Consider the following 25,697-nt stretch of genomic DNA (forward strand, 5'->3'; position numbering starts at 1 on the left):
GTTTCTGGTTACATTAATAGAATTGACAGCTTTTAAGATCATCTTCAAAATGGCAAACTAGATTTTTTTTTACAGAGAGACATTGGGGACGTTGGGAGCCTTGACAGAAATTGAGATTCAGGATAGGTTCTCAAAAGGAAATATGTAATTTAGACAAGGGCAGATGGAAGTAAGTGAATACCTTCCACTGCTGGTGCCAAAAGTGAAATGGTAGTTTCCTATGCAATGGAAGTCTGAGAGTGACTCTTTTTCTTCCCCTTAATTTGGTTGAATTTCATTATTATTTGTATAAGCAATAACAGGCTAGAACCCCATTTTGTATTTTTGCTCATTAGAACTATCTAATTATCAGTCATTTTTCACTACCAATATTTGTGCTTTTGAACTTTTCAAATTCTGATTCAACAGTGTGTTCTTTTAGTGTAGCATTCTCATTTGCTATGGTAGTATATCAAATAAAAATAACTTCTGAAAAATTGAGGACACTTTTTGGAAAAATAGAAACTGGAGTTTCCAATTAAAAGCTACCCTTGTTTTGATGAAATTTGTTGCAACTGACACAAAAGACTGGCAAACTTCACGTGTAATTTTCATTCAGTGTCGTTCTGGCCTCTTTGTGCTGGTTTAAAGATTTGTGCTGGAAGGCAGCCAGCCCACTATATTGGTCATTCCCCAGGTGTATTAGTCACCACTGAATTGAATTTAAGAATTTAGTATTGGGTTATTCAAAATTGGTGGATTCGCACTATGATCAATTTTTTTGCCTTGAATCTATTTTCATAATCAAATTCAACCAAGTTGTCACATTTAACTGTTTGAAGAAAACCTTTTAAAGCAAATTATGAAAAGTATAAAATACTGTCCAGTTACAATAATTCATGGCAAACACAAAATCTACCAATATGTAAATAAGTTTGCATGAAAACACTGGGAGGTGATGGTAAAAAGCCTGTCTTCAAAATGGCTTAAAGTTTGGATGCAATATGCACACAAAGCAGAAACTTTAACCTTTCGTTTCACTTTGAAGTACATTACCAGCACAATATTCACATATTGTTGAAAATGATGTGAAATAAGGTACAAAATAAATCCAGCATGTCAATCATTGTGATATGTCAAATAATTCATGAGAAGGAGATCAGTTTCTAATAAAAATGCTGTATAACATCAATGTTCACTGATTTTAGCACTCACCATTTTTTTTCCAACCAACTTAGTGTATTTAAAAGATTTGCCCTTGTTTTCCTTAACAAATTATTACAACTTCAAAAAACCGAAAGGTGAGACAACATTTTATCTCTCTGTTCTTATTTAATGTGATGTTTCAGAGTTAGGAGGGATTGATTTGCAGTTTTATTTTCTGCATGATTTAATTATGAATAATTTTTAAGCATTTCTGTTCGTTCATCCACTGCAGTTCAGAGACGAATGAAACGTTTTTAACCTCCCAAAAATTTAGTCTAAATCAACAGACTGAACACCTTATCATTAGTGCAACCATTTCTTCATTTCAGTTCTGAAAGGAAATGGAATCGCATTGAGTTATTATTTGACTGTTTTAATTTCATTGTTTTAATTTCATGAAATGTGATCATGCAAATAATCTTCTGACCTGAGGATTGGAAAACATGTTATAAAAATATACTAATATATAAAAATATATTAGTTAAAAGAGATTTAGTTAAAGGCCAGATTTTATGACCTTCTTACGCTTACGCAGATGTTGACTGTTCTTGGTAATTCTCTGTTCATCGGTGCACTTCAGTGTCTAACATAAGCGGTTATAATTGAATGAATCCATACAGAATGTATTGGCAGACTCTTTGACAGTGAGCAACTTAATCACTGAATCTAATTTATCACTCCTCTGTCCAAGGTAATTTACTCATATGTTCCAGTGAATATTACTGAACATGCAAGGAGTGAGAACTTGTTTCATCTGCACATCCCCACGTAATGCTCAGTTGTACTCTTCCTAAGTCAGTTCAGCTAACTCAGAATAAAAAATGAACTTGAAAATAGGAACAGAAGATGCTTAAAGAAAATCCAGTTGGCCAGCATTCGTGTCGAGAGAGAAGCAGAGTTCACGTTTCAGGTCTACACCCTTTTCATTAAGAACATTAACTCTGTTTCTTTCTCTGCACGGATGCTTCTATTGGTTGCATTTTCCAGCTTTTTTAAAAAATTTCAGATGTCCAGCATCTGCAATATTCTGCTTTTCAAAAGAAGCCTTAGTATTGCTCCATTCAACATAATCATGCATCCAAATTGGAGTATTACAGGTGACTGCAGTTAAATCACAGCCCTGGTTTTGTTTCTGGTTTTTGTTTCACAGTCTGGTTTCATTCCATTCTCAATAACTTGCATCTAAATGGTTTTTTTAAAAATGTTACTTGACTGCAGGGATTGTAAAACACTTCGAGATCAACTGGATGAGTTGTTGCAGAAATTTGCACCGCTGGAAAAATGCAAGGAAGAAATGGATGCCATGAGAGTGGAACTGGAAGAAAAGAGGGTAATATGCTCTTTGATGAAACTGCCTTTTGACAATAACTTAGAAATGGCCAATGGCATTTTATTTTTTCTCAACCACATGCAAATGACTCAACCTCATTGGTTTTATATGTATAAGATGTTTGAGAGATTGTGTTTACCCTTATTTTAATGCAGTTAACCTGTCTATGAAAGTAAAAGCAAATCTTGTTTATAAAACATGAAATTGATATCTCTTTATCATCAGAGACTCTTCCACTTTCCCCCATTTTAAGAAGCAAAACATATTGAGATATCTAATGCACTTCTGTCACTGTTGGTTTTCTTGGTAGAGTTCCATCAAGATGTACCAACAGACCCATTTAGAGTTCAATGAATTACAGCAAGAACAGGCAAGAAATGATGCTGCGTAAGTCAGACTTTTACATCTTTTAATGTGGTTTTGGCCTTGCATGATATTTTATATTTGATATTTTTTCTTAACCTTGTATTTTAGGAAGAAGAAATTAGAAAGTCGGGTAAAAAGACTGGAAGGTAACTAACCATAAAATGCACTATCTGTGACTAAATAAACTTGAAAATGGAATACAGAGTCATAGAGATATACAACATGGAAACAGACCCTTCCCTTCAACTCATCCATGCCAACCAGATAGCCTCAGTAAGGCTAATCCCATTTGCCAGCATTTGGTCCATATCGCTCGAAACCCTCCATATTCATATACCCAACCAGGTGCCTTTTTAAATGTTGTAATTGAATCAGCTCTCCCCCCCCCCCCCCCCCCCCCCCACCCCCACCACTTCCTCAGTCAGCTCATTCCATACACCTATCACCCTCTGCATGAAAAAGTTGCCTGTTGGATCTCTTTGAAATCTATCCCCTCTCCCCTTAAATCTATGCCCTCTGGTTTACCCTCTTCTCCCCACTTCGGGGAGAAGACATTGTCTGTTTACCCTATTCATGTAATAAGGTCACCCCACTCAGCTTCCAAAGCTCTAGGGAAAATAGTCCTAGCTTATTCACCCTCTCCCTACAACTCAAACCCTCCAACCCTGGCAACATTCAAGTAAATCTTTTCTGAACCCCATCAAGTTTCACAACATCTTCCCTACATCTGGGAGACCAGAACTGCACACAGTTTTCTAATAGCAGCCCAACCAATGTCCTGTACAGCCCCAATATGACATCTCAACTCCTATACTCAATTCACTGACCAACAAAGGAGAGCATAGCAAATGCCCTCTTCACTAACCTGTTTACTTGACTCCACTTTCAAGGGGCTATGAACCTGCACTCCAACACTGTCTCTTTGTTCATCAACACTCCCATGGACCTTAACATTAAGCGTATAAGTTCTACCCTGATTTGTCTTTCCAAAATGTAGCACCTCGCATTTATCTAAATTCAATTTCGTCTGCCACCCCTGGCCTGTTGGCCCGTCTGATCAAGATCCCGTTGTACTCTGAGGTAACCACCTTCGCTGTTCACTACACCTCCAATTTTGGTGTAATCTGCAAATTTACGAATCAAACCTCCTATGTTCACATCCAAATCATTTATGCAAATGATGAAAAGCAGTGGACCCAGCATCAATACTTCTGGCAATCGACGGATCATAGGCCTCCAGTCTGAAAAGCAACTCTCCACCACCAGCCTCTGTCTTCTACCTTCGAGCCAGTTCAGTATCCACATAGCTAGTTCTCCCTTTATTCCAAATGATCTAATGTTGCTAACCACTGTATCATGAGGAACTTTGTTGAATGCCTTACTGAAGTCCATATAGATGACGTCCACCACCTTGCCCTCGTTGTTGTTACTTCCTCATTAAACCCAATCAGGTTAGTGAGACAAGTCACACACGTGAAGCCATGTTGACTATCTCTAATCAGTCCTTGCTTTTCCAAATTCATGTAAATCCTGTATCTCGGGATTCCCTCCAACAACTTGCCCACCACTAATGTCGGGCTCACTGGTCTATTCTTCCCTGGCTTTTCCTTACCACCTTTCTTAAGTAGTGGCACCACATTAGCCAACTTCCAGTCTTCTACAACCTTAGTTGCAGCTATCAAAAATACAGATATCTCGGATAGGAGCACAGCAGTCACTTCCCTAGCTTCCCACATAGTTGTACGGTGCACCTGAACAGGTCCCTGATTTGCATTCAGGAGCCAAACTATAATAATCTAATAGCTCAAGTTGCAAAAATTGTAGGGAGATGCAACATTTTAAACCTTAAAACATAGTTATTATTAACTGTGTATTTTGCAATATAACGCTCCATTATGTTGGTAATTGCTCTCTGCAAACGTCTTTCGAAAATATATCCTGGATGAAAATGTATCCTAGCTATGAGGCCAAATGCTGCTCTGCTAAGGTGTGATACACATCAACTGCTTCCTTTGTGGCAGTGCAGTGTTCCCTTAGAGAAAGGATCCTCTTCAATGTGCCAGCCGCCTGTCAATTGACTCTACCCTGATGTCACTTAGCCAAACCAATTTAAACCACCCAGGTCCAGACATTATATTCTTCCATTGTCGTACATATGTCAGGCACAAAAATGGAAGATTGGCCCTTCACTAATGTTCCTTAAAAGGCCAGATACCCAAATTACACTTAGTTATTTTTAAGAATTTATGCTGTTGCAAAGCATCTGGAAGTCTTGTGGATTATTTTGGGCAATGTTATGTGAATTCATGAATGTCCAGAAAATGTTACTTTATGACCTGTCCACACAGGACGTACCTGGCAGTGCCTGTGGATCTGCAGCATGACAAAGGAAACAGAACAGAAGCTGCAAACTTGGAGCTGGATTCCTGCAGCTCCTTGACATGAGAAGAGGTTATCTGGCAGGGCGGCCAGTACTCTGAGGAAGGGTACTGGGCCTGAAACATTAACTCTGCTATTTTTCTTCACAGATGCTGCCAGACCGGCTGAGCTTTTCCAGCAACTTCGTTTTTGTTCGTGTTTTTGCAACCAGTACTTTGCTCTGCTTCATTCTATTGCATGGCATCATATTCTGTAGCACTTAGTTGCACAATGCAGTTGTGCTAAAGTACCAGATTTGCCCACTGTTCCCCCTTTAACTGGAACCAATGTAGGCAGATTACAAATCCCGAACCAGCCCTCAAATAAACAAAGCCAAGGAAATATTGGTCTGTAGTTTTTTTAATAGTAATGATTACCTTTATTTGCAGATGCAATTTAAAAAAAAACTCCTGGCACCCTCCCCCTTTGCCAGATACCATTTGCCAGAGACAGTTGTTGTTTGTTGAAGTGTAGATGCTCAAAGCAGAAGACATTTATTTCTACTTGAGCTGCTGGGGTTTTACAACTGTAAAATATTTCAAGTGAATATTGCTTTTTTTATTAAGTAGAATAATACATCACCAAAAACATTCTTCTGACTTGGTGCAAGTATGAGTACTGTTTGGAATTTCTCATTTTACTGTTCCCTAGTCTGAATATAAAATATGTGCTTTTCTTTCTAATCAAGAAACGACAGCAAAACAAAATGCAGAAATAAAGCAGTTGAAAAGAGAGAAGACGACATTGGAAAGAAATCTAAAGAAAACTCAGGTATAATTCAAATATTTTTAGGCTTCAGAAAAATATATCTTGCTTTAAGAAATTGCACTGCCTTTGGAGAGTGTTACTCATTGCTTTAAGAGACAAAATAATCGGGAGAGCTGACCGTGTGGTGGGTGCTGCAGTAACTGGGAGTCCTTGAAAGGAGCTCTTTTTTTTAAGATAAAGGTCCTTGCGTGTAGAATCCACAAGGAGACTTACAGAAAATAGTTATTGAGATTAAATTAAGTTAATCATCTAATTAATGACAAACTATTAGCCTCAATTTTCCATTTTTTTGGAATAATAAATGGGCATAAAATATATTTTGGGAATGAAAGTAATGTATTGAAATGGCAATAATTAAAGCAAAAAACTCCTCCACTTTATAATCTCAACAAAATGTTCTTTGATTTCTAAAGTTATGATCATGGAAAGCTCAGTCACCCCCTTATGTTTTATTACGCTGCTCACTGAAGCCACAACAAAGTACTTGCTTTCCCTGCTCTCTGGATAGTGACCTAGAGATTCTTTCTGGAGCAAATCTGAAATCAAATCCTGAAATGTTTGCATAGCTAGTTTGTGCAGTCCACATTTGGATGATGCATTACACCTAGGTCTCGCCTGCTTGTTCAGATGTGATTTTTTAAAAAATCCATGGTACAACCTTTTTAAAAAAAAAACCAGCACGGTAAGGAAGTTCTCCTGTTACTTTGGTCCTGTTTATTTAGATCTCAGCAATCACCCTCAAGTACCAACTAATTTATCTTGTTACTGTCTCTGAGTCCTTCCAGTGCAGAAATTGTTTTCATAACTTGTCTATATCACAACTGTGAATACAGAAGACTTCATTGATTAAAGTTTGTTCTTAACCCACCTCAAGCTGCAGCAGTAGATACAGCAATGCTTTTTTTCTAGTTGAATAAAGTGGACAAGTGTCTGGAGAACATGATACAATAATCCTTCTTACTCATAAGGTTTCAGTAGTAAGGCAGAAGAATGCATAGTAATCTAAAGTGAAGTGGCTAAGTTAGGAGAGGGAGAATTTCAATGGAATGAGGAAGTTCCTAACCAAAGATAATGGAACCAAAACTAGACTTCTTCGATGAGAGAGAAATGATATGATGAATCAAGAAGAGGATGCATGATGTAAATACTTCAAGTGAGAATTTCATCGAATATAGTGGAAAGGAAGTAAAGAGAACATGATGAAAGGAATTGAAGAGAAAAATAATACTGGCAAAAATAAAATATGAGAACAGGATGACAGTCAACATCAAAGTGAACCCAAAAATCATCTACTGGCTCGTAAATAACAAGTGACAGAAGTTGGTGTTTTGAAAGGCAAAAAGCATACCGGCAAGCTTGAATACTTATTGAGTACTTTATATCGGTGTTTTCTCAGAAGATGGAATCTGACAAATAATGATAGCTGTGACAAAAGTAGAGGGATCAACAGACTTGTGAGCTAAAGCTTTGCAGTAAAGTTCCACAGGATTCAATTTTAGGACTTTGCTTTTCCTGATATGTATTAATGACGTGGATTTTGGTTTCAAAACTTGTAGGTGATGTGAAAAAAAGTGCAAAATCTCAAGAGCATGTATAAGCTTAGAGCGGAAGTAGCCCACCCAATCCACTATTCAATAAAATCATGGCTGGTTTAATTACTCCATGTTTCTGTCTAAACCCAATAAAACTTTTAACCCCTTGATTATCATGAATCTACCTCTGCCTTAAAAATATTTAAAGACTGTTCCTACTGCCTTTTGAGGAAAACAGTTGCAAAGACTCTTGACCCTCTAGCAACAACATACTAATTAGTTTGACATAGTGAGAGTAAGGGTTTAGAAACAATCAGAGAAAGTTAACACATGCTTGGGGAGGTTTAGTTAACTAAGGAGTGCCATCTTGGATTTAAAAGGGCAAATTATGTCTGTCTGACTGAAATTTTTAAAGGAGTAACACAAATTGATGAATGGAATGCAATGGATGTTGTCCATGTGCATTATAAGAAAGCATTTAACAAAATACAGTGTAAATAGTTGATTATCAAAATTGTAGCTCATGGAAGAGAAGTTCAGTGTCAGTTTAGATTTTAAAAAATACTGGCTTAAGGGCAGAAAACGGTAAGCCATGTTAAATGGGTGACTTTAGAGAGTAATGTTCTCTAAGGGTCAGTGCTAGGAGCGCTGCTATTTTTGATACACAAATGACTTAGGGAGTGAAATATTGAAATATCAAGTCTTGCCAGTGAATACCAAACTTGGAAGAGTGGCTAGCAGTTGGAAAAATACTTATCAAATGCATTAGGACATAGATTAGTAGAATGGACAAACTAGTGGCACATAGAATTTAATACAGAGACTGTGAGGTTTGCTTTCTGACAGAAAGGAAGGAGAGACAATAACAGGAATGGCAGGGAGATGCAGTAGGTATGCATGTAACTAGAACTTTGAAGGTAGCAGGATGTATCTGGCATATGGTTATTAAAGTATATGGGTTTAAAGAATTCAAAAATAGATACATTGATTTCAAATACTGGGAAATTATCCTGAACCTTTGAAGCTCTGCTTAGGCAGACTATACCGAGAGTATTGCATCCAGTCTTGCCATCTCCAGAATCTTTTCAGGAAGGGGATTTTTAACCAGAAGAGTAGATTAGCGAAGCTAGGATTATTCTCCATAGAGAAAAAGGCATTGAAGTGAGATTTGATTGATTGCCTATACACAGATTTATGACAGATTTGGATAAAGTAGACAAGGAAAAACTGTTCTCAGAAGTTTATGTACAGGAATGGGGAACACTGATTTGAGATTTCGGCAAGAACTACAGGAGAAACATACAGAGAGCATTTTTATGCAGGAAGTGGTAATGGCCTGAAACCTGCTTCCAATGAGGGTGATGGAAGCAGATCAATGATCTCAAAAGGATGGTGGGTGCTCCTTGAAGACAACAAACCAGCAAGAGTCTGGGGTATTGTGGTGGCCTGAGACTGACTGGATTGTTTCATGGAGAACTGACTTGATAGGACAAATAGCTTCCCCCGTGCCATAAACTACTGAAACTGAATGATTTGAAAACCAATTCATTGGCTGTGAAGCACATTGTAACAGCTTAACGTCACAAAAGGCACCATATGAATGTAAATTTTTTATTTGGTATGGTTTTTCCCTCTTAAAATGGAGAATAATGCTAAATTCCTCATACTTGTCCCCCCCACTTGTTTTTTTTTGTTCCTAAGTTGCAGTCTTCATTGCACGCTGTTTTCAACTGAATAAACGGCAACAGTGCATTGCTAAATCACACCATTGTTAATCTGTGACCTAGTGAACTGTAATGACTAAAGCAGAAAATAAACTAGAACAAGAACCTAGATTTTAAAAAAACCTGGACATATATTTGTCAACAGTGTGGAGCTGGAGAAACACACCAGGTCAGGTGGCATCAGGAGTAGGAAAGTTGACGTTTCAGGTCTTCAGAAATGGGGAAGGCAGAAGGGAGCTAGGAAATAGTGGGAGGAGAAGTGGGATGGTGATAGGTGAATGCAGGTAACAAGAGTTGGGGATTTGTCAGTGGGATGGGTGCGGCAGATAGGTGGGAAGAAGATGGACAGGTTGTGTCAGGTCAAGGAGGTGGGGTTGAGAAGGGGGCTTGGATGTGGGATGAGGCCAGGGGTGGGGAGATTTTAAAACTGGTGAATTCTATGTTCAGGCCTTCAGACTGTAGCTCCCAAGGCAGAATGTGAGATGTTGCTCCTCCAGTTTGCTTGTGGTGTCATTGTGGCACTGGTGGAGGCCCAGGCTCGATGTGTCATAAGGGGGTGGGGTTCAAATGGTTGGTGACCGAGAGGTGTTGTCAGTTTATTATGAACAGAGCACAGATGTTCCACGAAACAGTCGCCAAGCCTGCGCTTGGTCTCACCAATGTAGAGGAGACCACATTGGGAGCAACGGATACAGTAGACCAGGTTGGAGGATGTACAGGTGAACCCCTGTTAGATATGGAATGTTTGTTTTGGGCCTTGGATGGAGATGAGGGGGGAGGTGCAGGGGCAGATGTAGAACTTCCTGCGGTTATTGGGAAAGGTGCTGGGTGTGGTGGTGTTAGCAGGGAGTGTGGAGTGGATGAAGGAGTCATGGAGTGAGTGTTCCTTACGAAAGGCAGATAAGGGTGGGGAGTGAAATAGCTCTTGGTTGTGGAGTTGGATTGTAGGTGGAGGAAGTGGCTGAGAATGATATGCTGGAAGCGGAGGTTGGTGGGGTGGTATGTGAGGACCGGGCGATTCTCTCTATTTTTGAGGAGAGGAGCTTTGAGGGCAGAAATGTGGAAAATGCAAGAAAAGTGGTTGAGGGCATTTTTGATCATCAGAGAGGGGTGAGTTGTGATCCTTGAAATAGGAGGACATCTGGGATGCCCCAGAGTGGCACACTCCATCTTCGGAGTAGGTGCAGCGAAGGTGGAGGAATTGGGAGTGACGAATCACTTTTTTGCAGAATGACGGGTGAGAGAAGTTGTAGTCCAGGTAGCTATGGCAGTTGGTGAGTTTGAAATAGATGTCAGTGTTGAGGCAGTTACAAGACACTGAGACTGAGAAGTCCAGAAAGAGGAGGGAGGTATTGGAGATGGTCCAGGTGAATTTGAGGTTGGTCTGAAACATCTTAGTAAAGTTGATGAACTGTTCAAACTCCATTTGGGAGCACGAGGCAGACGAGACATTCATCAATGTAACGAAGGAAGAGGTGAGGGATGGTGCCGGTGCAACAGCAGAAAAGGCTACGAAGAGGCAGGCATAGCTCGGACCCATACAGGTGCCCATAGCTAATGGGCTCAGTTAATAGGAAATGGGAGGAGTTAAAGGAGAAGTTGTTCAGAGTAGGACAAGTTCCATTAGACAGATAAGGGTGTCGGCAGAGGGGACTGGTTGGACATGTGGGAGAGGAAGAAGCGGAGGGTTTTGAGACCATCTATTTGCAGGATACAAGTGTACAGGGATTGGATGCCCTTGGTGAAGATGAGGTTTTGGGGGCCAGGGAATTGGAAGTCTTGTAAGAGGTAGAGAGCATGGGTGGTGTTCTGAACATAGGTGGGGAGTTCCTGAACTGGTGGAAAAGACAGAGTCAAGGTACAGGGAGATGAGTTCAGTGGGGCAGGAGCAAGCAGAGACAGTGGATTGGCTGGGACAGTCAGGTTTTTGGATTTTGGGGAGGAGATAGAAACAGGCGATGCAGGTTTAGGAAACGATGAGGTGGGAATTTTCCTGAGGTGATAAGGTCATGGATGATTTGAGAGATGATGGTTCGGTGATCAGAAGTGGGGTCTGATTGAGGCACTGGTTGCAGAAGGTGTCAGAGAGTTACTGCCTGACCTCCGTGATGTAGAGGCCAGTGTCCCATGCCAGTACCCCTTTTGTCCATGGGTTTGATGGTGAGATTGGGGTTGGAGCGGAGGATTGTGCATTCCAAGGGGGGAGGTTGAAGTGAGTGAAAGGGGTGGAGTTGGCCTCCTTGGAAACAGCCCTCCCTCTCGTCCCCGCCTCCTTGGAAACAGCCCTCCCTCTCGTCCCCGCCTCCTTGACCTGATGTAACTGTCCATCTTCTTCCCCCAGCCCCATCCCTCGTCCCTGTCAACTCCTTGACCTGACACAGCCTGTCCATCTTCTCTCCTACCTATCTGCCCCATCCTTCTCACTGTTCAATCCCCACCTGCATCCACCTATTACCATCCCACCCCCAGTCCCACCTCGTTCTTCTGTGTATTTCCCGGCTCTGTTCCACCTTCCCAGTTCTGATGAAGGGTCCTGACCCAAAACGTCAATTTTCCTACTCTCTGATGCTGCCTGATCTGCTGTGTCCCTCAAGCTCCATACTGTGTTCACTTCTGATTCCAGCATTTTCTGTTCTTGGTGTCTTCACATGATATTTGGTCTTTTTGCATTCTTACTAGCTTCTTTTAAACATGAGTTTCAAATTATATCAAGTATACTTCAAATCAGATGGCTGTTTAACTCAATTGAAGGTCAGTGTTTGGGGTTTGAGAGTGGAGAAACAAAAATTAGGACAAGCATGCGTGAACCATAAACATTGTTTTCTAGCTGTGGATTGTCATTATGGAAGTACCTCTACCAGCCAGAGCCCACTTCCCAACCAAACAGCACTCTGTTCTCATACGGTATAAAAACTGTTGGTTTTCCCTTATGTCGGTATTTCTTGGGAATTGTCCTGATGACAATAAATCGAAAAACTTTGACAAAATCTGACCCTTTACAGCAATTCTCAAGTTCTTTAATACCAAGTGACTATTATCATTATTGTTTGTAGTACAGTAAATGTAATATCAACAGATGGTAATATGATAAATACAGTTAAATTTGTCTATTTTCTGCAGGCAGCTATATGCAGGAGGACAGGGAATAATGGGATGCCACGTCATTATGCCAAGTTGATTGCATTTCTAACTATAAGTTACAGGGCAGCTTCTTTGTGTATAAAGCATTGGTACTTTGTTATTTTTGAGGTTGGTAATTTTTGTTTCAAATCAACAGGAAAAGTTGATACTTCAGCAGAAGAATGGTGTAAAAGGTAAATTCCACTTTTTTTTATTGTGATGACTTTTTTTGCTAATTGTGCACAAGTGCATGTTTTTACAATTTGTGCAATATGATGTCTTCTAGTTCTAAAAGATGCTCAGACACAGAATGCCCTGCAGGATGTTGCAACACGAATTGACACAAGTAAGCTAGTCAGCATTCTAACACTCTATAAACGTTGTGCACTTTTAATTTTCTGATTTTCTAATCAATCTGTTCAGAGATGTTATTACATGCCCCGGAGCAAGTGGGACTTGAACCCATGCTTCCTGGTCCAGGGTTAAGGACACTACTACTGAGACACAAGAGGCCTGCCCGTCCCCCCTTTTTTAAGGGAGATAGAGTTTATTTATTATATTTAGTTATATGTTGTTGAATATGCCATGTTTTAACTGGACATTTGGGAAATGTTTGGGATATTTTGATGCATCAGATGATATTTGGGAAGTGACAAGGATGTGTATTTAAATGGATGCTGTATAAAAATAAAGGAATTGAATTGGGGTGTTGTTTTGGCTGTTCTCTTTATATGTCAAAAAAATGATTGAAACATTTGGTTCACTAATGTCTTTTGGAGAAGGACATCTTACCTAGTCTGGCCTATGTGTGATTCCAGATCTGCCCTCTAGGCAATAAATACTGACTGAGCCAGTGAGGCCCTCATCCTACAAATGAGTATTTTTTTTAAAAAGTTATTGAAGTGAATTTCTTTACTGTTTTTTTCCCCAAAATGCAATAATTGCCCCCTCTGGAAGCACAGGTTCGGATCCCTATCAGCAGATGAAATATAAAGTTAGATTAATAGATGTAATAACAAAATCTAGAATTGAATGAAGGCAATCAGTAATGAACATTTTATTAAGTGCTATTTGCTCAGCTGAAGTTCTTCTGGGAAGGAAACTTGTCATTCTTTCTTTTTGTGGTCTATATGTGACTCCACACCACAGCAAAGTGGTTGACAGTTAGGTGCTCTTTAATATGGCCTGGCAAACCACTCGGTTGTAACAAACTGCTTCACAAAAGTCATACTACATGGACTGTAGTGGTTGAGTTAGGAAGTTCATCATCATTACCTTCAGGACTGTTGAGGATAGACAACTATTGCTGTCCTGGCCAGTGTTACCTACATCCCTTGGGGTAAAAAAAATACATACGTTGAAAATCTGTCCACTGTCAGAATTTTTTGTTAATTGTCCTATTCTAATAGTGAAACAAAGCGTCTACTTGTCTAAGTATTCACCATGTACTATCGGCAGGAAAGACCCCTACAGGGAGCAAACATTGGAAAAATTACACCAAACATTTATAAATGAATGCTTGAGTTCATCTTTACCGTTTTATAAATGCTACTTGGTGAATGTGTTTACTGTTGGTTATATCCACAGATAAAGTAAAAGTGTTACTCGAAGAAATATGGATGTGTATTGAAAAACCCAATGTACAAGAGAAGACAAACAAGAGTCCAGGTATGCTGCATCTAATTTGGATTGTTTGGCTCTGCCATCTAATGTGAAAGGAATAGTATGAACCTTTAAAGAATAGTAACAACACAGAAATAGACCGTTCAGACCCACAAACCAACATTAATTGTCTGAAAGAGCAATCCAGTAAGTCCCACTCCCTCACTCAGTCTCTGTAACCCTGCCTGCTATTGATGCTTATCCAATTCCCTTTTGAAACCACAGTTGAATCTGCCTCCACCACCCTGTCAGTGCATTGCAAGTCCAAAACACATTCAACATTAAAATTGTTTTCTTTTTGTCTTTTGTCTTTAATCTGTGTTTTTTTAATTCTTAATATGTCCATCCAAGAGAGCAGTTTTTACTCTCAGCTCTGTCAACACCCCTCATAATTTTGAATATTTGCAGCTATCAAACTACACTTCTCTTTAAGAGGAATATCATCAATCTCATCAATTGATGACCTTCATCCCTGAAATATCCATATAAATCTTTTCTTTTCCCCTCTGTAATCATCCATGAAATTCTGATTTTTATTGCCCTAACTTATCCCTTGTGAGGAGAATGTACCTGGGCTGTATCCAAACCATCTTTAATAACAGCAGAATGTTCTAATGCAGTTTTGTCTGTTCTTTTAATTCTGACTTTTCCAAGCCAGTACCATGCAAATTCAGCAGTCCATTCATCCTCATTGGGTGTGAAATGCAGTGATCAAGAAAAGTCTCCTAAGCACACAAGAAAACTCTTTCCCCTTCTGTACAGTATTGCTTTCAATCCACACAACCATCTCCAAATGCTTCATTCGCTATGATTGCGCAATGTTCAGCTATATCCAGGTTCAGGCTGACAAGTGGAAAGTAGCATCCATACCAGACAAGTGCCAAACAATTACCATTTCTAACTAGAGTGTAACCAGCATCCCTTCGCACTAAATGGCATCACCATCATTTGAATTAACATTGACCAGAAACTGAATTGAACTAGCCATTTAAATACAGTGGCTACAGAGCAGGTCAGAAGCTAGTCCACCATCCACAAGGTATAAATCAGGAGTGTGATGGAATACTCCTCACTGGCCTGGGTGAGTGCAGCTTTAACAACACTCAAAGCTTGACACTATCCAGGACAAAACAATCTACTTGATTGGCACAATATGCAAAGCATTCATTTCTTCCAGCACTGATGTTCAGTCGCAGAAGCCCCATGTACCATTTACAAGATGTGAAGTTCTGCAGTACAAAGGCTCCTTAGACAGCAAGTTCCAAGCCCACTGTCATCTCAAAGGACAAGGGCAGCTGATGCATGGGAATATCTTCACTTGCAGGTTCCCTTATAAGCTATGCCCCACCCTGACTTGGAAATGTATTGCTGTCTTCAGTGTCACTTGATCAAAATCCTGGAACTCCCCCTCTCATGGTTTTTGTGAGTGTACACAAAGCACATGAACTGCAGTGATTCAAGATTGCCTTCTCAAGGGCTGCTGGAATGGGCAGTAAATGCTGGCCCAACCAGTGACGTCCACATCCCATAAATAGATTGAACATTTTGCCATATCAGTAGTTAGAATTCTTTCTCTCCTTTCTATAATTTACCTGCAAATGTATTCCATCATATTTTCTTTTCCCATTTGTTTGCTGTTTCATAGGTGCATTCAGTTATGTCATTACTGTAAAGTAGAAAGGTTAAGTAGCAATCCGGCTCCAAATTCTTAAGGCAGTAGATTTTTAAAAGTATGTTTAACTTTTTCTCCAATCTAACCTGGCGTAGGCAAGAGAGGACCTTCACAGAAGAAAACCAAGATGCTTAGAAGTTCCTTAAGTAATCCAAGTCACAGCAGTCCATTGGAAACTTCAGAGCTGCCAACATCTTCACTCCCATGTCAACTGGAGTGCAACCAAGAAAACAATTGCTTAAAGATGGATGAGAGTCTGGCTGATGAAGGACTGAAGAGCAATGGTGACAGTGCCTTCTACGATGACAAAACAATAGAACTAACTCAACATAAAGATCCGGATGACAGTACAAATACTTCAAGCAGTGATATTGATAGCGATGACGATGATGATGAGCAAGATACTTTAAGCCAACAACTACAAGAAATACTTGATTGGACTGAACCTCTTCCTCCGCAACTGTCTCCATTGCCATGTTCTCCTTCATCTAAAAAGGCAGGTCTAAACAAAATGTTAGTTGTCATAGAACAACTAAACCTTGTTATTTTGTCAGATATTTTATTAGTATTCCATTGGTTTTGCACCTGTACTCTTGGGTCATTGTGCTATCAGCTTTCAGAACATTACAGAACAACAATAAGTATTTCATTATAGTTATCACAATTAACAGTAAGGTTAATTGGGCAGGACTCCTGAGTTACGACAGAGAATAACCACTCAGTTTGTTCTCTGTCACAGTCTGGATAAAACGTGAAAGCTGTTGAGATAATGAGTGATTATGTGTACATTTGCATGCTGTCCTTCTATTTTGATATATTAGCTTAAATCCAGCCCAGATGGAAGGGATTAAATTTTTCTTTCTCTGACCGGTTTTTGGAGAGAAGCAAACCAGAGAACAAGATGACTTCCAAACTCTGCATTCATGGGAATTAATAATTGCAAACGTAGAATCCAGAAAGGTAGTTGAATGGGAATGAATAATAATCCAGGAGAGAGTGAAGTGTTCCTTTTAAGGCCAAGTTTATGCTGGAATTGCTATGTAAGGAGCTTCACTGAATAATTGGTCAAATGCTAGTATTGTTTTCTATGTTGAGAATGCAATATGTGCAAAGATATAATGTTAATTTTCACAAAGCCATGAGAATAACATCCTTCCCATGTAGAAAAGGCATTCAAACTCTCTAGCTTATTTGACTGTTACTTTATATCACGGTTATTCTTTGTCTCAACTTCATTTTCCCTCTTTATCTCTACAATATCTCCTTACTCTTACCTAACAACTCATCTAATCTCTGAGATTTTATTTAACAAAGTACCCTCAGCATTTGGGGGAAAAGCTTTGAGATTTTCATAACCTTTCATTATCATTATTGTACATATATTCGAGAACATAGAGTTTTGGTTCACTTGCACCCAGTTGTATCCATGAAAATAATCTACCAACACTACAGCTGAATTACAGTAAAGGTATTCTAATAATGTTACAGAAAAATCAAACAACATTTGTTTCAGTGGTGTCGAATCTTAAAACAGTGCAGCCAGTATTGAAAGGTTAAAGCTGTGGAGAATATGGAATAGACACTTGCAATATTGAAAAGAGCAAAGGAGGACATGAGAGATTCATCAAGATGTTGGCTTGGATGATGCACTTTCCCTATGAAGAGAGGCTGGTTTGTCCTCTTTAGAGCAGAGAGGGCTGAGAGTGTTAAGAGCTTTTGAAAGAGGGCTTTCCAACTTTTAAGTGTGGGAGCATAGATTTCTAGAACTCGTGGGTAAGTGAGCTAGAAGGAAGAGTTTGGTATGATATGTCATGCTGTGCATCTTTCCTATCCTTAGTTGTTGAACTGCTTCTGCCATTGTATCAGTTAGCCAATGCAACACTTCTGCGGGTTACCTCGGCAGTTTCCACCCATGCTATCTTCTCCATAGCAGTCCCCTCCCATCATGAAGGAAGTCTGTTTTCCGGCAGACCAAAAGTGAAGCATTGGGACTACATAACAACAGTTCACCCCTTTGCCCACTCAGGTTCATAAGCAAATGGTCTAAATAGTTCAGATGGAGTAATCACATGCCAAAAGTAATAACACTAATTTGGGAATTCAGCTAGGTTAAGAAGCTGCCAATAGATGTACTACCGAAAACTCAGGATTCTTTGTGTAAAATCAGATGTACCACCCCACAAACCCCTCCCAAAGAGAAAAAAGCTAGCGCTGACCTACAGCAAAAATGCACAAGCCATTTTCATTTTACTTCTACAGTGTGTAACCATCAACCCTTATTCCTCATCTATTTATTTATGCCATTTGTCTATAAGAAGTAGTTAGACTGGCAGATTAGTTTAGCATCTAAAACATTGCAGCTGTTCTCTAGACACTCACAAGCAATACCTCTGAAATATAATGTTCCCTTGATTTTAGATTATCTTTAGATCTGATATTATGCAAGAAAATATTTGTGGCCATACAGGAACTGAATCCTGTTCTAATTGTGTCTTTCATCCAACATGTTTTAAAAGAGGAAATACATACATTTGATTTGTTTTCCTAACCAAGTACCAGTCCTTTTGTGCTTTGCATTAAATAAGTGGAATGCCTCCTTATCCATGTTGGCATTACTGTTAGGAGAAATCGATTACTCATCAGTTTTATTATATAACTTCATAGTATTTTGACAACCAATATTTATGTTTACTGTAATCTTCATCGATTCCCTACAGTGTGGAAACAGGCCCTTTGTCCCGACAAGTCCACACCAAGCCTCAATGCATCCCACCCAGACCCATCCCCTTTTCACCCACCTAATCTACACATCCCTGAACAGTACAGGCAATTTAGCATGGCCAATCCACCTAACCTGCACATCTTTGGACTGTGGGAGGAAACTGGAGCACCCAAAGGAAACCCACGCAGACACGGGCAGAATGTACAAACTCCACACAGACAGTCGCCCAAGGCTAGAATCGAACCCAGGTCCCTGGTGCTGTGAGGCAGCAGTGCTAACAACTGTGCCACCATGCCGCCCACAAATCTTATTAGAAGGCATGGTACTTGTATGTCATTGCATGCTCCATGTTTCACATGAATGCAGAGAACCAGTAGTTAGCACAACTGAAACAGAAAAGTGACATGTCACACTGGTTGCTGCATTGAGGGCATAAAAGTCTATTGGAATGTAGACAGCTTTTGTCAAAGAATGGCTCAAATAGTATCTGAGATTCTGAGTAAAACATTGGAAGTGGTTAAAGGGTCAAGATATGCCTAAATGAGTCAAAAATGGAAAATGAATGCTGGGAGACCGTTTATATGTGAGGAGGAGATAGATTTTTAATTAATACTGTGTTGTAGGGTCATGGGGAGCGGACAGCAAAGTGGAGTTGAAGCCAAGATGAGATCAACCATGATCATTATTAAATGGCAGAGCAAGTCAAGGGGCAGAATTGCTGAATTGCCTCTCCTATTACTAGCTATGTTCTTATGAGTGCTAGTTGTGATTTAAAATCTTGAAAGTGCCAGTGACGCAAAGAAATTTCACCTGGGGCATATACTTGCCTGAAATAGTTAAGAGTTAACTCGGTCCAGTGAGCATCCTCCAAGTCGTAGCCCAAATAACTATTTTTTGTCTTTATGCTAAGGACATGGCTGGCTCTGTTTCCACCTATGGCCACATTTCTACAACTCTCAACAACTGTAATACATGACAACATGGAAGTCTTTTATTTTTCACAACTTTGGGACATTAGTGATGTGTAGCATCCCAACTAATGTCCCAATTGAAATTTGAAGCTCTGCATTGATCTTGGGGTCTTCCTTGTCTCTAACTCAATTACTAATTAAGATATCAAGAGAGCTTGATTTATTTGACATTATTAAAAGCACTGTAAAAGTCATGTCATGCTTTGTTATTTTTTGTTCAGACAGCTGAAATGTCAAATAATGTAAATAAAATATTCTTTCTCTTATGCAGCAAATCCTGTTTGGCGATATTACAGATTCAAGTGATGACGAAGATTGTAATCTTCCTGGAAGGAACCGTAGTGAAAGTGTAGCAGAGCCTGATCAAGTGGATAATTCTAGATGCATCGAGGTGCTGACAACTAATCAGTCAACCATGATGGAGGCAGGTGTTTCTGAAAGTATGTGTGAAGAGTTATCTGCCGAGAAAATGGATTGTTCTGAGGCAGAGAATGAAGATCTGAATGAACAGTATTCAGTAAAAACTGAAGTCGAGGCTGAACTTTCAGATTGTTCTTTGATTGTCAAAGCTGCTCAGTGTAGAAATGAAAACAGCACTGAAATTCAGTCCATATGTGAAGAAACTACGAAGGACTGTGATGTTGATTCTGGTCCTGGGTGCAAGAACAATGATAAAACTGACCCGACATCTCTGCAATACAATTGCAATGATGATATGAAGAGAAATAATATTACAGAAAGTTCAAAAAGCATTGTGGTTTCAGTAGAGTGTAATCTTCAAACAGTGGAACCAGAACTTGAAAAGTCTCAACCCTGCAGTAAAGAAGAATATGGTGTAGAAACTTGTGTTAAAGAGGTGGACAGGGAGGAGGTTGTGTCAAACGAAGTCAGTGCTGGTGGACAGTTAGGATCAACTTTTGAAGCAATGGAGAAGCCAGAAATTAAGTGTAGTAGTCTTACATGTGACAATCAAAGAGGTGAATGCATGGTAACTTCAGTGCTGATCCCTGATAGGGAGCATGCCATATCAGAACGCACGGCAAAGAAGCAAATTGGTGTTAGCACAGTGGAAGAAGAAATATCATTTTCAGAGCTGAACAATGTAGAAGTTGATGGTGTTGCTCATACTAACTCAGATGAATGTATTCCTACAGAGGACATGGAGGTGGAGGAAAGAAATTGCAATAGTTTTACACCTGACAGGCAAAAGAATGAATGTTCACAGGTTTTGTTGCAAGCAACTGATGTGGACCTACCTCACACAAACTCACTGACAACAGAACAAAATCTTAACGAAAGGGAGGAGAAAATCCCATCAGCTGAGATTTATTGTTCTGTAGAAACTGATGTTTCTCAGCACAAGTCCAAGAACTGCAAAACTACAGGGTGTGCAGAGGGGGAAGAAGTTATTTCTGATACCTCAGTATCTGAAAATCAAGAAGATAAATCTATACTGACTTCAGTGCCAGCCACTGATTCTGATCAAACGCACAATGAACTTGCAGCAGAAAATCAAAGAGAACATGTCAAAGTGCAGGCCATGTCATCGATAGCAGATTTTGAGTGTTCCATGGAAACCAGTATATCCCAGGATAAGGCAAACAACCTTTTTTCTACTGAGGATACAGAAATGAACATCTGTTCTGTTGGCCTAACATCAGATGATCAAAAAGATAAAGGCAATCCGATTTCTGCGTCCGGTGACACTGAAGAGTTTGATGCAAAGGAACGTAGTGGGATTGACAGAAAACAGGAGACAGCTGTACTTGGCAAGATTGACAATTCTGTCATAGCTCGGGACAGGTCCGAGAACCATGTCGGTACTGAAAATGTGGTGGTAAAAGGCTTAGATTCCAAAAGTCCTACTTTTGACAGCCCCAACGATGAACATGTGGTACCTTCAGAATCTGAATTTATTCAACAGGCTGAATCAGCCTTTATAATAAAGGACAAAGATGGTTTCAACAAACTCAGTGAGGTGTCTTCACGTGAGTCTGACTGTTCTGATGTCGTTCAGGACAGTTCCATTTGCAGTACAGATATGGAGATGGAGGAAGTAGAATTGAATAGTTCTACATCTGATGCAGCAAACAATGCATGTATATCAACCCTGATACCATTCACTACTGAGATGACTGAAGTGGAATCCACAGCAAAAGGTCAAGATAATCTTAACAAGAGAGAGCTGCCTTCGCCATTTTTTGATTTTGACAGTTCTGAGATATCTGGTGCTATACAGAATCAACACAAAGACTATGTTTCAACACACATTGTGGATATGGACGAAGGTAGTTCCAATGGATCTGCATTTATTGAATGCACATTGATTTCAGTGCAGTCTTCCATTGAGGAATCCGAAACCAAATCCACAATAGAGGAAGACAACATGATTACCAAAACAAATGAACCGCCTTCATTTCTTGAGTCAGATTGTTCTTTTGCCATAACCGATCTTGCTCAGGACAAATCCTCAGATTGTATTTCTGTTATGGGAATCTCTAGCAAATCTGAACGTGTGAGTTTCCTTTCCACAGAATCGGAACCAACTGAAGATACTGAAAAAGTAAAAGACCTGGTTTGTGAAAGCCCATTTGACCAGTGGAATGAAGAAAAAGATAAAGTTGTGGACAATGAAGAAGAAGAATGTCATATAGGAGAGATAAGCAATCAAGAATCTGCCACAGACTCAACTCAAATTTGCGAGATGAATCCACAGAACTCTGAAGTAGAAGTCTCCATGTTGGTTAGAAAAATCAAAAGAAAGCAATGGCACGCAAAGATTCTAACTCCTGAGGAAGAAATGCAGGATACCACTAATCAAAATGGAGTTGAAGTAGCCACCACAGCTGATGTTTACATGCCTGAAAGCTCGTCTCAAGAGGTCAAAGCTCAGACTGGGGATCAGAAGCTTGAAGCTGAACAGCACACCTTTTCTGTTAATGGCCATGTTACAGTACAATTTGACAAAGTGCCTTTTGCTTCTAACTGTGTACCAGAAGCTAACGAAACTGTTTGTAAAATTGCAAACATGATAAATGTTAAGGAAGATCAAGTGGCTGTTCATCCTGACTCTATTGAGAATAAAATTGAGCCAGTAACTTTGGATAATGAATTTTCACAAGACATCTGTCGTACTCCAGCATTCAAAGCAACTGATATGAATTCTGAAGATGCCAAACATGGGGACAACGCTATGTCAAGAAAATATGGAGTTTCAACTCTAGATTTAGATATCCCTGCTTTAAAAATTTGTGACAATGAGCCTCTTTCAGAATCGAGCACTAACACTGACACGATGTTAGGATGTGCACATATAGAAAATAAATGTTTGGAAAACAATTATCTGCAAAATGAACTAGATAATGTGGTGAAATTGCAAAACTCTTCTGACATTTGTTTCAACCAAGACAGCAACATAAAAGAGAAAGATGGCGTGCAAACTAGAAAGAGTACCATTGGAGTTGTACAGGAAATGTCCAGTTGCATCTCAAGTGTAAAAAAAGTGAATAATTCTACAAATACACCAATAGAGGGCATTTCCAGTCATATACGTTTTGTACAAACAGTGGACAATTCAACACAAACTGAAATAATGTGTGTTGGTCCAGAAACTGTGCTTTACACTGGCAGTGATCTTAAGGCTGTTTCTCAGATAGATATTGTTGAAAAATGTAAATTAGGAACACCAAATGCAAAACAACATTCTGGTTATTGTGATTTGTGGAATCCATCACTTCCAGATGTTCCTTCAGATCATCGAAGACCCATTTACTCAGTAGCTTTACATGATAATGAAGCATTATTTGAAAGTACAGTTGACAATTCAGTGGCTGTGGAATCATTTGGAACTTCAGAATGTGAGCATACCTCCAAAAAGACTACAAAAACCAAAAAAGTACAATTATGTAGCAGATTACCATGCAGTTTGGCTGAAGGTGATGGAGATCTGCAACCAGAAGGCACTTTACAAAAGTCTAATTTACAGTCCACCTGCAAAAGTCGTGCTGTTTTAAGAAGAAACAGAAGAAATTCAAATTTGAACAATCCACCTGTACAAGCCAATGCTGACACTCCCACTCCAGCATTGTGTACACAAGAAATTCATCAAGTAATGTTAGAAATGGGACAACCTTTACCACCACTACTGCCGCCACTCGTAGCTACACCACCAAGAGCTGTAAGAGGTACAAAACCAATATCCCCTGTTATTACAACATCTAATACAGTCTTGATATGTTCTCCTGTGGATGATTTGGCTTCACCTTCTAAGGACACCACAATGGCTGCTTCGGTTTCTCCTCCTTTGGATTATACTCAACAAAAGTCTCCTTCGATGCAGTCACCATCCCCATTAGAATTTGCAAGAAATGAACGAATCCAGTCTTCCCCATTACAGTTTTGCACTGCAACCCCAAAACATGCCGTTCCTGTACCTGGGAGACTACCTCAATCTGCATCGACATCCGGGGGTTCAGCTTTACCTCAAGAAAACTCTGTAAAAATATTGGATGCTATGTATCCTAACCTCTCTGCCCGTGCAAGAACTTTAAACATCCTCCGTGGAAACGTTCAACTCAGTATTCGTGGCCCCACAGACAATGAGAACCAATCTGGATCAGTGAATCAAATCATGGGGTTCAAAGCAATCAATTCTGCTGCAACTGCATTTGTTAAAGCAGGAAGCAATTCCAGATCAGAAGGCTCAAAAACTGATGGGTATGAAAAAGATTTAGAGCAACAACAGACAGCTATTGCTAGCACGTTAAGTACTGTGAATAGATCTAAAAAAGATCAAAAGGGTGCCAAAAGAATTGCAGATGATGATGGAGCAGGAAATGCTAAAAGGATGAAAGTAGAAAACAGATGTCAAAATGGAGATAATACTACTGATTTAATCTCACCACAAGAGTCTTCAAATGTAAACATTATTGACACCACTGAACCACTTTGCAATGGGCTAATAGAACAGGAAGCTGGATATAAAGCTCAACATTTCTCGCAGCCTCTTGAATCTCTTCATTCAAGTGAACAGGCTTTAGCTAGTGCCTTAATGAAAATTACCAAGTCCAGCTTTGACCTACTGCCTGTTATTCGCAGTCATGTATTTGTTGGGAATATTCCTCATATTCCGGTATTGCGTGATGAAGAAAAAGAGGTGATTTGTGAATTGAGTGGCAATAAGGTAAGCGTGTCTATTTAATTCTCTTTTGGTGCTGTAGGACTCTGTTTCTTTGGTAGTCATTTAATATTTGGTAAATATTTAAACATACCTGAATGACTATCAATTATGCAGAAAGGGAAGGATATAGAAAAGTACCACTGAAGTGTAAATTTAATGTACTGAGAAGTAGTAACTACCTACATCGCAAATAATTCACTATATTATTGCTAAAAGCAATCGGCTGGTAATTTATTTCACTTGCTGTTTGTGGAATCTTGTACATAAATTGACTATTATTTTTGTTTGTATCACAGCACCTACATTTCAAACATAGTTTGTTGTTTGAAATGCTTCATCATATTCTGAGGATGTGATTGTGCTATAAAAGCTCTCTTTACTTTCATACAATTTATTTTTCTTTGACTCATTCTCTGTCTTTCTAAAATTAAAATCCTCCCTGGAAATGCTTTAAGGTGCCATCTAGATCAATCCATGCCAACTAAAATAGCATGTTTTTATTTATTATGGTTTTATCTCAAAATACATCAATGATTCTGTTGCAAGGCTGAATAATTAACTCCTGACATGTGCCTAACACATTTTCATGTATTTTCTTCCTTCGATAAGTAGTAATACAGGTGTATCTCAAATTCTCAGCCATTCCCAAATTTAAAATTTTACTTTTAGCTTGTTCAAATGCACAGAAAATAAAGCTTGCACTTTAACTAAAAAAGGAATATTTTATTTCAAAAAATCAAATCCTAGAAGCAAGCAGGAAACATTTTGAAACAGACAAACTAGCTAATCAATCATCTATAAATGTTTCTTAAATTTTCAGTTACTAAATAGCAATTCACATGTTTAATGATCACAGTAGGAGAGATTGCTATTGAATTTGTTTGAGGAGATGCTGACTATGGGAGTGATCGCAGGCTGAACCAACCATTGTAGGAGTATGGATCATTGAAATGACCAAGAGTAATATTATTGTCAAATCAGTAGAGTACAGTTCTAAGACTATCATGCTGAAGTTTCAGCTAGCCCAGATCAAATGGCACTTTGTGCA

General features: G+C 39.3%; 1 protein-coding gene across 1 annotated transcript in view; it reads left to right on the forward strand.

The window, feature by feature from the left end:
- The window catches only part of ice1 (KIAA0947-like (H. sapiens)), a 68,305-nt gene that overhangs the window by 12,177 nt on the left and 30,431 nt on the right, over nucleotides 1-25,697 (forward strand). Inside the window, exons 4-13 of the mRNA XM_048552023.2 lie at nucleotides 1,262-1,280; nucleotides 2,404-2,515; nucleotides 2,826-2,902; nucleotides 2,990-3,027; nucleotides 5,988-6,070; nucleotides 12,601-12,637; nucleotides 12,730-12,789; nucleotides 14,031-14,111; nucleotides 15,873-16,273; nucleotides 19,742-24,652. Of these exons, the coding sequence (XP_048407980.1) occupies nucleotides 1,262-1,280; nucleotides 2,404-2,515; nucleotides 2,826-2,902; nucleotides 2,990-3,027; nucleotides 5,988-6,070; nucleotides 12,601-12,637; nucleotides 12,730-12,789; nucleotides 14,031-14,111; nucleotides 15,873-16,273; nucleotides 19,742-24,652 (5,819 nt within the window). The remainder of the gene's footprint in view (nucleotides 1-1,261; nucleotides 1,281-2,403; nucleotides 2,516-2,825; nucleotides 2,903-2,989; nucleotides 3,028-5,987; nucleotides 6,071-12,600; nucleotides 12,638-12,729; nucleotides 12,790-14,030; nucleotides 14,112-15,872; nucleotides 16,274-19,741; nucleotides 24,653-25,697) is intronic.

The sequence above is a fragment of the Stegostoma tigrinum genome, chromosome 2 (assembly GCF_030684315.1).
Source record: "Stegostoma tigrinum isolate sSteTig4 chromosome 2, sSteTig4.hap1, whole genome shotgun sequence".
Lineage (NCBI taxonomy): Eukaryota > Metazoa > Chordata > Chondrichthyes > Orectolobiformes > Stegostomatidae > Stegostoma > Stegostoma tigrinum.